This window comes from Crassostrea angulata, chromosome 3, assembly GCF_025612915.1.
Source record: "Crassostrea angulata isolate pt1a10 chromosome 3, ASM2561291v2, whole genome shotgun sequence".
NCBI classification, from domain to species: Eukaryota; Metazoa; Mollusca; class Bivalvia; order Ostreida; family Ostreidae; genus Magallana; species Magallana angulata.
In genome coordinates, this window is record NC_069113.1 from 42,167,980 (window position 1) to 42,186,451 (window position 18,472).

An 18,472-nucleotide genomic window follows, 5' to 3' on the forward strand; every position below is an offset into this window, starting at 1 on the left:
AAGATATTATTTCTAAAACCGTTGATAAGATGTTCGGGATCATTCTAGGGGTTTATATCCCCTTTGATTTTGACCACATGAACTTAGAAATACACGCGTTAAATAGAGGACGTTTCTTAATATTTATAACAAGGGTCTGAGGGCTTCTATCATTTCTAAATGTGTCCATTTAGCTCGCTAGAACTTTGTCATTTTTTAACTCTTCACAACGATATTGAGTTGAATGGTGGGTCGTTTTCTCCCTTTTCTTTAAAGTGTACATCAAACGAAATACAGGGCAGTGCAGGAGACCTATAGGGCTGTTATTTCCAGGTCTCAAATTTGGGCTAAAGGGGTACCACCAGGTGGTTCCGAGGGGTTTATATCTACCTTGATTTTGATCACACTATCTTTACTGCCTTCAAAATTGTCGAAGCTCCTACAAACTATTGATGCATTAATCATCTTGATATTAATTAAAGTATGCCGATAATTAAGTAAAATATACTTTCTGTTGGAGTACTCTCAGTACTTTAACAATTTTCCTTACTGTCCATTAGCTTCGAATTCGATCTACTGGCTTAATGGCTGCTGTTAGTGGCTGATAACTTCAGTATGGTTACAAGTTAAGCTTTTTTAAAAAAGCTTACCGTCTTTAGAACAAACCCTAAAGAGCACTTTGTTATCAAAGACTGTTTAACTCTTTTTTATATAAATGTCACCTTCCTCTACATAGCATGGCGAGTGGATTTATCCAAACATTTTTGTGTCATGTGTCGTTTAAGCCTGCGTGTCTAAAATTGAGAACTGCGTACCCAAGCTTGTAAGTTGAGATCGACTATAGGGTAAAGGAGATCTTAGGTAGGGTCTTAGACTCGTATTATTTTGATAAAATCAAAGTTATACCACTGCATTTATCTATCTAAGGTGCAAATAACTTTACCGATATTAGGCATACCGCATCATTTTTTTTTTACATTTTTGTATAAATATTTGAATAAACAATTCTAAAAGAAAAACAAATAATTCCAATAGATAAAATAGAATGTTATTTTCAACTAGTTCGACCTGAAAACCAAAGGCTGAATTTCATTCATAGCAATTTGTACAGTTTTTTTTTCGTTTTCTCACTTTTTAAGATTTGAAATCTACGAAATTTGTTAAGTCGTACGTAAAAAAAGATCATCAGAAAATTATCTCCCTTGCGTCGAACAGTATTTCAACCAATGAAATAAATGCAAATTTTCACATCATGTATTTTCAACCAATCACAAAGGAGAGGAAGTGCACAGCCCGGAGACTGTAAATTATTTCAACTCTTTATACCGTCTTCCAAGGAAGACGGTAATAATGTCTAACAATGGAGAAAACTTTTCATAGTTTGGGTTTCAACATAATTCTGGGTGATGCACTTGCATACCCAGTAGATTTTAGTAAGGGAAAATCGTCAATGCAAGTATAATTCATGAACAATATCGAGTCTACTCTTCATCCCCAATAAACAGAACTTTGTTTTGTAGTGTCTCGAAATAATTTTAATGTGTTGTCATTCGTAATAATGAAATACATGTAAATCATAATGTATCTCGTTAAGATGACAACCATACCCCGATACAAGACGTCAGTATCTTGGTATAACGTAAGGATTTCTATTTCTAAGATATACGCCTACGTTTACTTTAAGGTTATTTGAATTTTGTAAGCTGCAGTAAAAATTACTATATTGTAAGGACTATTTCACAAATGATAAAAAAATTATACTAAAAAAACTTTAATCTATAAAGGGGGTCATTATTCTACAGGGGTCACTTTTCGTCATGTAGAGTGTGCTCATTTTTATGAAAATGACACTTATTCTTCAGGCAAAAGGGTCATTTTTCTACACACCCCAACTAACGTGATATCATGTGACAATTTCTAAGAAAAAAATACATTCCGGGCTGTGATGTGGCTAGTTACAGTGTATTATCATATAATAATTCTATAAAAAAAATTCACCCCATCTCAGAGATACTTTACAATTTATTGCTAACTGATCAAGTACAACTTTATAAGGAATTAACAAATAAGGCGATGGTTTCCAGCAATAGTTTAATACTGATATGATCAGTTCTGTAGGATTTTGTACAACGAAACAAGCATGTAACACATAAAAATCACAAATAACAAATTACTTCAACTAACAGACAATGGTTATAAAAATTTTAATCGGTAAAATAATGCATATGGTTTTTTGTGGGTTTTTTTTAATGCAGGGTGTAGTGGTATTGCGGGGGGGGGGGGGGGTTCAGGGTCAGTCCATCTAACTAAAAATGAAAAACATGTCAGATCGAATTCCCTTTTGATGATAAACCTGTAATGAAAATCTATCGATTGTTCTGTTGGTGATTTGCTTCTACGCAGCATTGAGATAGTATGAAATTAAAAAAAAAAAACATAACCCCCCCCCCCCCAAAAAAAAAAAAACCAAAACAGAATCATAACAAAAAAAAACAAACAACCCAAAACAAATTAAATTCAAACATTATAAAGTCCTCATAAAATTCGTATTGTATATTTTTTTCTGATATGAGTTCGGTTTCTAGTACAGTAAATGTAAGGACACTTTATGTAGCAATAAACCGTCATTTCAAAATAAGTAATTTCTTCAAATTCCATGTACAGGACGACACCAGTGCTACAAAAAATAACTAAGTGTTTGCTGTATTAGAATAAAAAAAATTACTAATATTTCTAATATGAGAGGCGATCAAATTTACCTCCTATACTGAAATAAGAGTAAATACAGAATATCCACGTTGCAGCAAGCTAATTTCGGCTCGGCTTGATATTTGGCATAACAAATTGGGACTGACGAATTCATTGAATCTCGACTCGAAACAGACGTGTCTTGTCTATCATTCAATTTGTCATGTACGAAAATTGTCATCAACTTGCTATCAAGTTTTATAAAATCATGATAACCGTCGTATAGCCCGCTCCATTATTTTTAGCTCGGAAACTTATTTGAAATACATGTACATGAAATTTTAGGAACAATTCATGCTTATTTTGTTTACACTGTCGAATTTCCAGACATAATTTTAAAAATGAAAATGGGATTTTTCAAAGATTTTTGATGACGTCAGTCAAAACCAAACCAAGCCAAAACTCAGCCGACTACTATAAATATAAAAAAAATCGCATGGTCTTTTCTTCATGATACAGCAGTGTAGCAACTGGAGCACAAAGCGTCCCCCAAATGCCAACTTCAGAACCATTTTATTTCAATTCCGCCAGACTACCCAGTTTCAGGCTTCTCAATCCTCGGTAGATTAGATTGTATTGTGCAGTCTGCAGTCGGATTGACTGTCTTCAAAGACCTCTTTCTGATGATGATAAAGACAACCAGATTCAGTATCCCTCCAATGTTTGAGAAAGTCGTGACTAAATGGAAAACCACCGTCGGAACTCCATCCGGATTAACAAAGGCCCAGACTCCGTAAACGGCCATCGCCCACCACTGAACAATGAATGCCAGAACGAACAATGACATCGAGCGCACTGCACTGTGATTGGCTGCTATTGTTCTGGACTGCTGCCCAATGCTTTTGCGCAGGCGCCTGGTTTCTACCGAGAGCTTCCGGTATATAAGGATGTAAAGCGTGGTATTAATCAACAGAATGATGCAGAGAGGGACGGTGGTAAACAGGAAGTTGGTCGTGTTTCCAGTCACTCCGTCAAAGTAACAACTACAAAAAGAGAAATCTATGTAAAAGATTTAAAGATTTTAAATTAAAAAAATGTAAATATCAGTTGTGATGTGATGTATTGTTGACCAGATAAATTTGCCATCCAAAATCCCCAACCAAAAATAGAGCGTAAAATTCAATAATTATTACTAACTTTAAGGCTAATTTCAGGAGTATTTTTCTTCATTTGATTCTAAATCAAATCCTAAATAGTGGGTTATGGTTTATATCAATTGATTTATTGCCTCCAAATTGACTTTTACCATTGACCAGTTAATCAACGACAATCCGAAACACTCTACGTCTTTAGTTAGCCAATACCAGCTGTGGCTTAGCACTAAGCATATGATTTAGCAGAGAGAGAGAGAGAGAGAGAGAGAGAGAGAGAGAGAGAGAGAGATTTTTAAAAATACGTTTTTGCCCTGACATATTCATTTTTTAAGCCTGAAATGAGTAAAACGAATTTTTATTCGTTGACAGGAGAGAGAAAGAAAGAGAGAGTCAATCTTTTTAATTTTTTTTTTTTACTATGATAATATACATTGCTTCTTCTCTGATTGTACGAAAGCAATAAATTAGGAAACTCATTGTTTATTCATTGACCTTGGTGTTTTGTTGATCAAAACTTTGACTTGAAAGGTACAAGTGATTTTTGTGAATATATCTATTAGTATCAAATATCAAAATATTGATATGATACCATTACTAGTACACCTGCCAACTCATCTATTTTTCATTATTGTTTATAACATTTTACTTCAAAAGAGAATTTCCTAATTACAAATGCATATACCTATTGAAAATTTTCATACTAGTATGGTTGCATTCAATTGTGGAATTACAAAAAATTGACCAGGAATTGATTACGTTAAGACAATTGGAGATGTCTCGTTATTTGAATACTGTAGACTGTACCATAACGCCATTTATGATATTATTGTAACGTTTTTCTATAGATAATTAGCGAGATATTATTCATATAAAAACAAACACATAGAGAGTCTAATTATAAATAATCGAAATGGGATTCTGATATTCTTGAGTTTTCATGGGCATTTTGAACCTTGGTGTTACTAGTCATTGTGTTGGATTTTCCAGGATACAAGCTTTAATTAAATTTTTCGAGTACCTGCAGTTTTGATTGTACATACAGAATAGCTAATTTCAAAGATGGATTACTCTAATGAAACATGTTAGCCGCCCGAGAAAACTCATTAAATAACTCTTATCTATCAGAAGATTTTCTTCGTGAATTTCTCCGAAAATAAGTGAATTAATTAGGAACATGCATTTTATAACACCAGAAAACTGAATCTATCAGGATATTATGATAGTCTATCAAATCCAATTCCAATATCAAGATTGAGTCGTAAATCAGAAAGATGTACAATGTACAATCAGAACGCCACCACAAAACACGCCAAGTATAAATCAAAAACCAGAACGAAGAACTTGTACCAACTTTATGAATGGAAGTCACGTTAAGTCAATGCTTAAAATTTCACATGTGAATGATTTAACATTTCTGACGAATTAAACAATAAACAGTCCTAAGGACTTAGAGGTATAAAGTATTTGATGTTGATTATAACCAAACAAAACACGTAATTGAAATTGAAATGTTATATGTATTTTATTATTAGTGTTAAAACTCATTTCAATCTAAAGCTTAAAAGTCACGCAATATACACTATTTCGTTACCTTTACACATTTTTCATACCACCAACATTGATCGCAGGTAACTCGTGGTTTCCTTCACACGACCTTCCCCCGCTTCTAATCAATTTTAGGTTGTCTGTTCAACGTTTTCAGTGAAGTCTTTTTTATTTATTTTCACCAAGAAACTTTTAACTTATCTAATACTGAGACGCTCAACATGAACGTTTTTATTTGGACTTGAACTTAAAGGCGTTACCTAGCAACCCTAAAGGTTGTTTGCGCGATCCAGTACTCATATGTACATATATAGTGGCCTTAATGCTGCGAGTATTATGTATTGCACTATGCTAATCATGCTGAACATGCATAAGTGTATTTCCCAGCGAGATAACTATTTTCAAGAGACGTCTAAATTCGTTTGCTAGTACAGAAGTCAATATCTTAAGGTTCTGTATGTCTTCATCCCATTTTGACGATTTTAAACAAAAATACACTAATCTACAAGTGGAGCTTAATTATAATCAGAATTTAAATTTCGTTGGTTACTCATATTTTTTTACTCGGAAATTGATAGGTCTAACGGAAATTGTAATGTGAAAAACTCAACCGGAAGTTCTCGGAACACCTTGCACAATTTTTCCACATACAATGTACTTTCATATCGCTTGCAATGCAAAATCTACGTATTCTTCAACCTGACAAGATAGAAGTATGGTGTTCCGATGGGGCCACTTCGACCTTCGCACTTTCGCCTTAAGGTCGAAGATGCGAGAGTGCGAAGTTGCGAAGGCGAAAGTGCGAGAGTGCGACGGCGAAGGAGCGAAAGTGCGAAGATGCGACGGCGAAGCGCGAAGATGCGATGGCGAAGGTGCGAAGGCGAAGGAGCGATATTACTATCGCCCCTTCGCCTTCGCAACTTCGCAGTTTCGCCTTCGCCTTTTTTGATAGCATTCAGAAAGTCTCGGTGGATTACATAGAATTTGATGCAGGCAATGTACACGCCATGCAAGGTTTTCCGATTAATCCATGATATTATTGGTACGCATGCGCTAGGCCATTGTGCTTACTATGAATGTTTATGTAAATGTGACATATGTTTACCAGTGCTGGCTATGCCTAATCATTATACCGTATATTCCACATAAAATTTAATGTCCGCCATAATGTATACATATGCACTTCCAGACTCCTATCACTTACCAGCTGTCTTTTATCGTAGATCAAACACAGTAGCATTCTAATTTCATTATGCGACACTCCTTGCTCATGTATGGCAGGCACGTAGCATCGTTTTTGAAAGTGGGGGGGGGGGGGGGGGGGGGGGGCAGACTCATCCAAAAAATCTTGACAAGCAAAAAAAAAAAAAAAAAAAAAGGAAATAAGACTTTCCCAAAATCTTCAAAATCCTAAGGGGGGGGGCTGGCGTAGTATATAACTTCAATTTCAATCCTAATTTCCTTATTTTCATATCAATTTTTTGCATCCCCCCCAAAAAGTGGGGGGGGGGGGGGGCCAACTCCATGATAATTCAATTTTTTATATGTTAATTTTTAAAAATTAGTTGCTGTGAGAAAAAGTGGGGGTGGGGGGGCTGCCCCCCCCCCCCCCCCCTGATGCTACGTGCCTGTATGGATCTAGAGGGGGAGAGGGGTCCCCCCCCGGAAAATTCAATGTTAATAACTTCACACATGCAGTAATTGGGGAGAGAGGGTCCGGATCCCCCCCTGAAAAATTTAATTTTTATTAATTATATATAATAAAATCTCCAAAATATGTCTCGGAACCCCCCCCCCCCCCCCCCCCCCCCGACAAATATTATTATCCATCGACCCCCCCCCCCCCCCCCCCCCCCCCCCCCCTTAGAAAAAGTTATGGATCTGCGCAGGCTGTTGAAAATAACTTCTAAGAAATTCATCGTCTGCCTCAGATGTCCTTTTATACAGCTAAAATTGTCTTTAAACGATAGAGAGCTCCACAATTATGAAAAAGAGAAGGCGAAAGCGCAAAGATGCGAAGGCGAGAGTGCGAAGTTGCGATGGCGAAGGAGCGATAGTAGTATCGCTTCTTCGCCTTCGCAACTTCGCACTTTCGCCTTCGCATCTTCGCGCTTCGCCGTCGCATCTTCGCACTTTCGCTCCTTCGCCGTCGCACCTTCGCACTTTCGCCTTCGCAACTTCGCACTCTTGCACCTCGACGTAAAAGCGAAAGTGCAAAGTCGAAGTAGCCCCATCGGAACACTATATAGAAGGGACATTCCTAAAGAAGAAATCTTCGGATTTTTTCATGCTAGTGAGCAAATATCGTATAGTCATAGAGTTTATCCAATAATCGAGGAAAATAACTAAATAATAATACACATGTACAGTATATGTAACTTGTAACATTTATCCGTCGTCATTGTTTATAACCTTTACACTACGACTCATTAGCGGGTTAAATCATGATTAAGATTTCTTGTCACGGTTAAGATATCTGCGTTCAGTTGATTGAATGGCATATAGCTTCATCTTGTGAATTAATTTTAAATCTATGTGCACGCTTTTCCTTGACGACTGTTCACTTTCAAACTAGGAATATGAAATATAGAATACAGAACAGAGTGTATTCCGAAAGTGTAATTAAGACCGATCATCAACGCGTTTTCCTCGATCCTTCCGGTTTCTGACATTGAACCTAATTAGTTCTTTTATGTTCAAATGTCGTCTCATTTCCATGAAACATTGAACTTGGGTCTAATTCACAAAATTGACCGAAATATAGTAAAATACAGAGAATCGGGGCGGCTTTGTCCCAGATTGTAACCTGTTTCGCCACCAAAGTCAGTATGAAACGTTTGGTAGAAGCATTTACGATAAAATTGAAATCAAGATGTTATTTAAGTTCTTTGACTACAAGATACAGCATCTTATCTGCCGTTCGGATACAAATTATCAGTCTTGTCGCCGGCTACTACTCCTGGTTGTCGCCGGCTACATCCTGGGCCAACATCTTCAACGTATAAAGAAATTAATATTATCAGTACATTGATGAGAAAGCAAAATTCGTGAAATTTTGGGAGCTTAGACCTACATGTATAATTTAATTTAATTTAATAAGTATTTTATTCAAGTATATAAATACATTGAATTGGATTGAACAGCAGGCACAATGCCTATTTATGTTCTCTCCTGTAGTCAAGGTATAATATGAGTAATTATATAATTATATATAATATATATATATACATATATATTGCCATGGAATTTTGTATAATACATTAATATTGTAAATAGTATTGGAAGGAGGTACAGTGCAAAAAAATAAACAAAACAAATAGCTCATGATAGGAAAATGAAAATAAAAAAAATAGAAAAATAATGGTTAATTGCTAAGGTTGGAAATAAAAAAGTATATGTAATGTAGGGAAAAATGAGAAAGAAAAGAAAAAACATGTAATAAAAACAAAACAAAAATTAATAACAGAGTAGAAAAAATGGAAAGTTTGGGGGGATGGGGTGGGAGGGGGGAGGGGGAGAACAAATAAGCAATAAAAAATGAAAAGAAAGGAGTGTAAGGAAAGTCAGTGGTACCCATTTTGATACATTTTTTATACAATGTGTACATTTTTACCTATGCATTTACTTAAATCTGTTTGTACTTTTTATGTAAAAATGAATTTTATCAAACAATAGTAAGTTATTTTGAAATGTTAGTTTATCACTTCCAAAAAGTAGATTCTTAATTGTGATTGGTATGGAATTGTCGTTCATATAATCAAATAGAGATTTTCTCTGGGAGGCATATGATGGACAGTGTAAGAAATAATGTTTAGAGTCTTCCACTTCAAGAAAGCACTTCTGACATAGTGGAGAAGCAATAAGGTGGTGTGAATAAAGGTCAGCATTTAAGTTACTACTGTTATTTCTCAACTGACAATGCCAAATATTTTCTAATCTTTTGCCATGGTTAAATAATTTATGCTTATACAGTTTTTTACTATTAATATTTTTGAGGCTGTTCTTAAATGCTGAAACTGTAGTTATATTTTTTGTATTTTGAGGTAGATTGTTCCACAATATAATTGTAGATGGTATAAAACTATTGAAGTAAGATGTTGTTCTTGCAACAGGTGTGCGATAGATGAAATTGTTTCGAAGATTGTAGGTATTATGTGGGGGGAAACATTCACTAACAATATTAGATAAGTATTCAGGGGTATAATTGTTTAATATTTTGAACAATAATATTAATTTATGGTTACTTCTACGTTTCTTAAGTGTTTCCCAGCCTAATTCCTGATATAGGTATTGTTTAGATGAGTTTCGTCTAAGACCAGTAATTATTCGTGCAGCTTCAATCTGTATACTTTCCAATAAATTACTTTGTTCATCTGTACAATTGTCCCAGACTACATCACCATACTCTAACACAGGGCGAATAAATGCAAAGTAAATTTTAATCAAAGATTCCCTATTTATTTTATATTTGAGTATGCGTAGCATGTTCAATCTTTGGCATGCTTTTTCGTAGATATTTGATATATGATGTGACCATCCCCCATTTGATTGCAAAGTAAGTCCTAAATGACAATGATTATTTTTTTGGATAATATTGTTTATAGTGTTACCAAAAGAGACCTGGGGATGGGTTTTTTTCTTTCTGGAAAAGTTAACATTTATTGTTTTGCTTGGATTAAAATCCACCAGCCATTGATTAGACCACTGTTTGATTTTTTCAAGATCAGCTGTTAATGATTTAGCTGAATTATTATCATTATCATCAACTACTACAAAAAGTGATGTGTCATCTGCAAAGAGTCTTATTTGGTTGCATATATTTTCAACAATATCATTAATGTAAATAAGAAAGAGGAAGGGTCCTAACACTGACCCCTGGGGTACTCCTGCATTAGTGGTTTCAATTCCTGAGGAATAGCCCTCGATGACAACCTTTTGTGTTCTATCAGTAATATAGTTTTCTATCCATCCAAGGATTTCTCCTCTGATTCCATATTTTTGTAATTTATAGATGAGACCTTTATGCCAGACCTTATCGAAAGCTTTTGATATATCACAAAATATGAACATAATATCTTTACCTTTATCAAGGTTAGATATTATAATATTATAAATTTCAGTGAGCTGATTAATAGTGGAATCAGAGGGCTGAAATCCTGATTGGTTTTTAAATAAAAGATTGTGGTCCTTCATATAATTGTGCAGGGTTTTTAAAAGAATTTTTTCCAGTATTTTACATAAGGTGCATGTGAGTGCAATTGGTCTATAGTTTGAGGGGTCCTCTGGGTTGCCCTTGTTCTTATATACAGGTGTAATATGTGACAATTTCCATATAAAAGGTAATTCTTGATGTTGAAGTGTAAGGTTAAATAATTTAGCGATTGGATGTTTGATTGAAGGTATGATATTTTTAAGAATCTTAGGTGAGATACCGTCTGGGCCTGGAGGTTTGGTGATATTTAGATTCGATAATTGATCAACAACATCTTGGGCTGTGATGTTAATTCTTTCTATGCTGTGAGGGGGCCCTGGGCCCTGAGATGGAAGCCTGGGTTCATTAGTTGTTTCTATATGTGATATGCTTGCAAAATATGACCGGACTTTGGGTGTTGTATTACAAATGAACTTTTAAATTATGATATATTATCATTCTTCCAAGAATCATACCTAACAATTTAGATACAAAAGTCTGATTATACCTTTTTCTAATCAAACAAGATGCGCTAAATTATCGATAATTTTAACTAAGTTTCTCCTATGTTCTGCGATACATCGTCGGAAACCTACGCCAAGGCATCTGCCGACTTCGGGGGCCAACTCGTTAAATTATTTTCTCTCTATCTATGTTCTCATAGATAATTATCAATCTATTATAATTAGTTCCTTAACACATTCGTGAAGTAACAATGTCAAAAAATCGTTATTATGCTTACGCATACATCTATAAACATGTGCATTATTTCATAACTTGAACATTTTCCTACATTATAGTTCATTATAATTCATTATAAGTATATTCGTACATTATACATGTAGGTCTTTTGTATCTAAATTGTTAGGTATGATTCTTGGAAGAATGATAATATATCATAATTTAAAAGTTCATTTGTAATACAACACCCAAAGTCCGGTCATATTAATTTGACACCTTAGCTTTAGTTGATTGACAGAATCCCTCCAATTTGATTACATATGTAAAGGAACCTATTTACCTTCATTAAAAAATCCTTAATAAAAAAAAGGACGGTCCCTGAAGTAATGATAATATTTCTAAAGGATATGCAGAATTTCTTACCGAAATAAAATTACTTTATATATATGGGGATTGAAATTCCGGTAAGATTTGAAAAAAAATATTGTATAAATTTAAAAAATTCAGTGTAAAAATAATCATTTTCTTTATAGGGAAATTCAAATTTTATTTCTGTAAAAATACTTGTTTCTTATAGGAAATATTATTCCTATTATGATAGAATTTTCTATCTGTACATAATTAAATACGTGTCTTTCTTCCTTGGTAATTCATACTTTTCCCCACAGGATTTTAAATCTTAATAAATTTTAAATTTTAATAAAGTTTATATCTCACCTCTCAGGTGCGACACAATGAAGACATAAGATTGATAATAAATATACTCTCTAGGCAATGCTCTATCATATGCAGAAATGGTCTTTACGAAAACTGACATTAAAATGCTACCATGGCATGTACAAATAATAGAGAAGCAATATTTCAACTTAAAAACCCCCAAAATAGTCGAAAGGTATTGTTGGGATCGAACTCCCATATGAAAATACCATTCAAGGGTATTTATTAAGGTAGTTCAAACTAAATATCCAACAACTTCCCAATTTCAGGATTCCGGGATATACAGGTTACTAGTAAATGAATATTAAATGACTAAACTTTATGCAATTAATTTCGAAAAAATTATAGTAAATCTGATGGTTATTAATCACCATTAAATATACACAACCAAAAAGTTATTTCACATGTATAAACATTACAATGCTACAGTCTGAATTTTGATTGTATAAGTATGATGACTTACAATGACCCATTGGGACCCAACTGTTTTAACAACGCCGCAGTTGCTGCTCCAACCAGAGGTATTCCGAAGGTCCAGCTTAACAATCGGTAGTCCTTTGTACCAAAGTTAAGGTTACGGTTGAAGTACATGAGTAGGAACGCATTGATGGCTACAATATTCACCATCAGATTCTGGGCCGTGATAAACTCGGCCAACATCAGCCCGTAAAACTGACAGAGCGGCTTCGGATACACGTGGTCTCGCGTGACCAGTATATGGAAGTGGTCCGTAAAGTGTGCCAGATTGAAGGAACCGTCACAGACAGCCAGATAAACCACGAAACGTTCACTTTTTGTCCATTTGAAAAATGTCCGAATATTTCTAGCCTTGTAAGATAAAACCAGAACAATGACAGCTGATACGAAGCTGGCTGTAATGCAGAGAAGGGCAGGGATGTGAAGGGAGTAGAAGAGATAGGTGTCCGCCCCGTACACAGGGAGATCGTATCCGTCATGTTTGTCCCCGGCTGACATGTTCGCCTTTGGCATGGCGTTAAAGTCTCCGTGATCATTTGACGCTAGGGAAAATTCCCTTTTTTATACTGATCTTTTGCTATTGATTTTAACTTGAAGTTTTCGCAGTACACGGCCATACTATACTAATGGCAAACATGTGATGATTTCTCTTTTCAATGCAGTTAAGCAATTCAAACCAATAACGCCTATAACTAAAAAGCGCAGTCATTTACACCACAAAAAGTATGTGTATGTAATGTCACAAATTTTGAAGCAGCATTAGGTATTTTCAAAGTATGCACACGAGACTCAGTGTTTGACAGTGTTGATCTTGAAAACTGTAGGAGGAGTTATCCGTACAATGAGGGTACCCTTTTGGCAGCCGCCCGCCCGCCCGCCATTTTCACCATTTTAATAACCGGATTTTTTTTGAAAGAACGTAAAGTAACAAATGGTTTATAAATGTTTATAATATATGCATTCCTTAGCGTTACCAACACACCAACACACTTGGCAACGGGCAACACAACGAATTGTTACCTGCGCGTGAATTATGCGCGTACAGTTCGCCGTATAATTCACGTCAGTCCTATATAAGAGCAGTAAAGTTTTCTTTGAAATGAAGACATTCATTAAAATAAAAATAAATAGTGCCTGTTTGGAAGTGTAGCAGTTGAAATTGACACCCCTCGAAAACCATTGTCAACCTCCGCTTCGCCTCTGTTGACAATGGTTTTCTCGGGATGTCCATTTCAAATACTACCCTGAAAGCATGCACTATTTATACAATAGTACTACATGTAAAATGTTTTAATAATGTACTGAATTATAACCAAGCAATTTCCCGCGCAAGCGCGTAAATTAACACTACACATTTAAATGATACAATGCTTAATATGTAGAACCATATTAATTTGTTGTTCAATTTTGTATATACTGTGTCAAACTTTTTTCGTAAATTCTTTTTTAACATGTTCTTTAAAATTAAATAAACCCAGCATTGGATATTTAGAGGAGCGGACAGGGATGAAAAATATAAACTAAAATAGATAATACATACATGTACATGTTGCAAAAAAAAAAGCGAACGTTTTAATTTAATTTCAAACACGTGAGTTGGTATTTTATGCGTCGTATTCCTGAATTTTGTTCTTAAGCTCAAATTTCACTATAATTTTTGTTACTCTTCCAAATAAGAATTTTAGAGAAAAGACTGTTTTGAAGAAAAAAATTGTCCTTCCCCATTCATGCATACATCATTTATTAATATCTAGACGTACAACACAAAATATGTTCATTGTCTATAGATTAATGTTTAAGGTTTACTACCAATCTGTCGTGTTCAAAAATGTATGAAATAAAAAAAAAACCTCTTGTGTATGCATATTTATTTGCATATTTTAAACCAAAGTTGTCAAATATAAAATATCTGCCCAATGGTTAACACGGCCTTTATTTTTACGCTATGACGCTAGTTAGTCTAACCGCGTTCCTCAGCACCTGTTCTGAAAAGTTCTTTTCATCAAAACTAAAATCGTATCAAATTAATCCATTTTTTAAATAATTTTTTTAACCAACGATTGCCGATCCAAGGTATCAGCCTGCGATACATGACGTACTGTCAACCCGCGTCCTTGGTTACCTCGTTTTGGAAAGTTCTGTCCGATTTTCTCACCAGAGGTCGTGCTTCGCAAGCGTCTACCCATCAAAACTAAAATCGCGCATTCAAGAAACGAATTGGCTCATTTTATTTATTCAACATTTGTCAAATCTTATTTTCTACGTATACCCTAAATAAGTTCCCGGTAAATATATTCACTCTTTACATAATCATTCATTATTATTTCATCGCAAGTATATACTGTTTGATGTAAACTCCCACTGACTTGGATCCGCCAAAGCGTGTCCACCACCTTACTCTCATTTTTCCTATTTCGGGCTTGTTTAATGAGAATGAAAGTAGGTTTTCAATTTAATTTCGATAATGATTTTTCAAACAGAATGCAATCATAGCTTACGGACATGATATAACACGTGGTGAAATTATAACAATGGTATGAACAGTTACTCCGGTGCTGGCGTTTTGTATTTTATTGGCGAAAAGTCTTAATCTATAAGTATAAATAAGGCTGATGATCTAACCAGAAACATAAACAAAAAATATATGTACAACTTGTTCAATAATGAATAATATGTGATTGGTCTAAAAATGTCTTAAAGAATTTGGCAAGGAAAATTTTAATCATGTTATACATGTACATAGTTTTGTGTTTGTACACAAAATTCGTGTTTAATGCTTAACTTTTCTTTTGATATTGAAAATCGTAAAGGAGTAATAAAACAAGAGTGTCTGATCCATTCCTCTGATACATGCTTTTGGCTCGCGAAGATGGCTGTCCTTATATCCGAGTCTGGAGAGTGGAACGCCTGTTCTTATGTATCCTGCTTCAAATGACAGTTTTATCTTCTTAAAAAGTTAAAATTACACATAAAAATTTTTTTCTCAGAGACAGGTAACTATTTTTTTTTAAATTAAAAATCCATTATCGAAATCCACACACTCTGAAGTACTTGCTTCTCTCAGACCTCTTAATCGTTCAAAATTGGCAACATGAATCCTCCTTCTAATATGGATTTTGTTGTGATAGCGAGGGACACACTAGGGGAATCCCCTGGACATATCCGGGCACAGGGTCACGCAAACCTAGGGTAATCCTCAAGTGGATTCTTTTTCTTCAGAGAATATTCACTCGTCCTATCTCAAGGAATACTCTTATTATTGTACATAACGTGCTAAAGTCCTACATAACTGATATGTAAAATGGAAAGTTATGGGCGCATTGATGACTTTAGTTTATATGTATAAGGAATTGTCAAATCAACTACATGTATACTAGTCGTCGTCAACATATAAACTGTTGCAAAACTGCGTAATAAAAATATCAGATACATTAAATTTCATACATATACAGGTATAGTACATTAATACAAATATTAAGAACCGGGCACTGATTCTTGTCCATTACAATTTTGGCGAGAAATGTCAGTGGGGGGTTTAAATGTATGTAAACGCCGCTTGATGTAGATATACACAAGGAAATTCAAAAGTCCGCCAATGTTCGAAAATGTTGTTACCAGGTGATAAATAGTGGCCGGCACTGCCGCCGGGTCAATGAAAGTCCATAGACCGTATACCGCCATTGCCCACCATTGAATCAAAAACACCAAAACGAAGACGGACATTGCGCGCGCAGCCGCGTGTCTCATTTCGGTGATTAATGCCTGCTTGCCTAATGTTTTCTTTATATCTTTCTCTTTCTTGTATATTTCTCTAAGGGTAACTCCATATAGAATGGAGTTGAGTAGGAGAATGATTGTAAGAGGTACAGTTGTGAAGAGGAAATTCGAGATAGTTCCTTTTACTCCGTCAAAATAGCAACTGAAAAGGAAAAAATAATTAAGTCAAAAAATTGAAGACTATTTTTTTTTTACACATCATGTAGACCAATAACTAAACACTTATATTTAGTCAATGTATATAAATATGTTTCTCCCTTTTAAATCCGATACAATATTGCAGGATTGGAACATTTCTTAAAATCCCAATTTTGCTACTAGATTTTGTAACTACAAATATATTTCTTCCGTAGATTTTCCCATTTACAGCAAAGAAAACATATAAATATACAGTATGTGTCTAAAATGTCTTTAAAGGGGCGTGGTCACTATTTTGGTCAAATTCAATTTTTCTCTTTTTATTATTTACAATGCTTTAGGGATGCATTTTTAATGATGAAATGTTTGAGAGTCAGTCGTAGAATTAAAAGCAAGATACAGAGCTCCCAATTCTTTATATGTAAACAAGGCTTGTGTCCTCTTTTTGTTTACAAAGGTTCAATATACCGGAATTTTTTTTTTTCAAGCTGATTTTTTCATAGTCTTATTCATTTTCAGCATAAATGAACATGTCCTAACGTCAAACATATTCATTTTAGGTCTTAAACTTGAAGTTTCACTTTAACATGCAAAATGTAAACAAAAGCTTTGTTTACAATGGAAAGAATTGTAAGCTCTGTAGCTGGCCCATACATGTACCTCAGCGAATGACACTCAAATTTTGATTGACTATTAAAAATGCCTTACTGAAGCATTGTAAACATTAAATTCGGAAAAATAATCGTTGACCAAAATCCTGACTATGCCCCTTTAATTCTATTTTCAATTTAATCAAGACAAACGGGTGTTTCAAAACGGAAAACGACTTTATTTGATTCTTTTATTGCAGTGCATATAATGTCAATCCTGCAATAAAAAACATTATGAAAATTGTTCCGTGACTTGCATTTTAAGGCAATCACAGTTAATACTTACAATGATCCGTTTGGCCCCAGTTGTCCAGCCAGTGCGGCTATTGTTGCGCACACAAATGGTGCCCCGAAAGTCCATAACAACAGACGATAGTCCTTCAATCCGAACTTGATCTGTCTGCCGATAAAAATAAGTACAAAAGCATTCACAGCAATGACGTTCACCATCAGATTCTGGGCCGAGATGAAAACAGCTAACATAAAACCATAGAACTGACACAGTTCTTTAGGATACACATGGTCTTTTGTAATCAGAATGTGGAGATGGTCCATGCTGTGTGCCATATTGAAGGCTGCGTCACATACTGCTAGATACACCACCAATCGCTCGCTCTTGGACCACGAGAAAAAAGTCTTGAATGACTTTTGCCGGAAACTGAGCACTATGGTCAAGATGGCTGAAGCAAAACTTAGAAAAATGCATATGAGAGCGGGAATGTGGAGGGAGTAAAAGTGCCCTTGATGGAGTCCGTACACAGGCAGATCGTATCCGTCTTTTATCTCTGGCGCAGTAGCAGTTTCGTTACCCATTACTAACAGTTTAAATATGCATACCCAAGAAACTATCATTAACAGGTATCGCGAATTTTAGTACAAATACAAACGATGAGCATCCTAGCATTCAATATGAACTTTTCTCGCAGTTAATTCCGGAAGTGAATAACTCTGTTACCCCCCATATGGATATAGGTCACCTTTTTTGAAATCTTATCTAAATACAGATGTTGTCCTTCTACAAATTTAAGTTATCAAATACCAACCTTCGCAAACAAACTTTTTTTAAGTATTGCTTTTCACTCAAAGGAATGTCTTTTGTATTATCAGCAATACATTTTCATTTTTATGAGAAAATGATCGTCCGTATGACCCAAAGATGTAGATTTAATTTTTTTTTTATCTTGATCTCGGTTCGATCGACGCGTATTGTTCATAAATATCTTTGTTATAGTAAGATACATGTACTTCTAATTTGTTACAACTTATGTCGTTCTTTTATGTTATTTGACTACAATATATTTTGGTCAGAAAGAGATAATACAAACATCAAAAGAATAAGTAAACACTTTAAATTAACATGGACCCTTTTAATGCATACATGCTGTGCCAAACCGTTTGTTTTTAACCAGAAGCATGCTAACAAAATCTCTTGACAACTCTTTGTTTTATCCAATTTTCATCAAATCGGAATAAAT

At 34.8% G+C, this 18,472-nt stretch overlaps 2 protein-coding genes across 2 annotated transcripts; both read right to left on the reverse strand.

Annotated features, from left to right (window-relative positions):
* Positions 1-2,469: 2,469 nt before the first annotated feature.
* Positions 2,470-12,959, reverse strand: LOC128177483 (cyclic AMP receptor-like protein A). The gene is made up of 2 exons (XM_052844200.1): positions 12,419-12,959; positions 2,470-3,710 (listed from the first exon to the last, which is right to left on the reverse strand). Exons 1-2 carry the CDS (start codon positions 12,943-12,945, stop codon positions 3,260-3,262), a joined length of 978 nt encoding a protein of 325 aa, XP_052700160.1. The 5' UTR covers positions 12,946-12,959; the 3' UTR covers positions 2,470-3,259.
* A 2,021-nt stretch (positions 12,960-14,980) lies between these two features.
* LOC128177114 (uncharacterized) lies at positions 14,981-17,921 on the reverse strand. Its single transcript, XM_052843673.1, has 2 exons — positions 17,284-17,921; positions 14,981-16,351 (listed from the first exon to the last, which is right to left on the reverse strand). The coding sequence occupies exons 1-2, from the start codon at positions 17,847-17,849 to the stop codon at positions 15,907-15,909; spliced, it is 1,011 nt and encodes a 336-aa protein (XP_052699633.1). The 5' UTR covers positions 17,850-17,921; the 3' UTR covers positions 14,981-15,906.
* Positions 17,922-18,472: the final 551 nt, after the last annotated feature.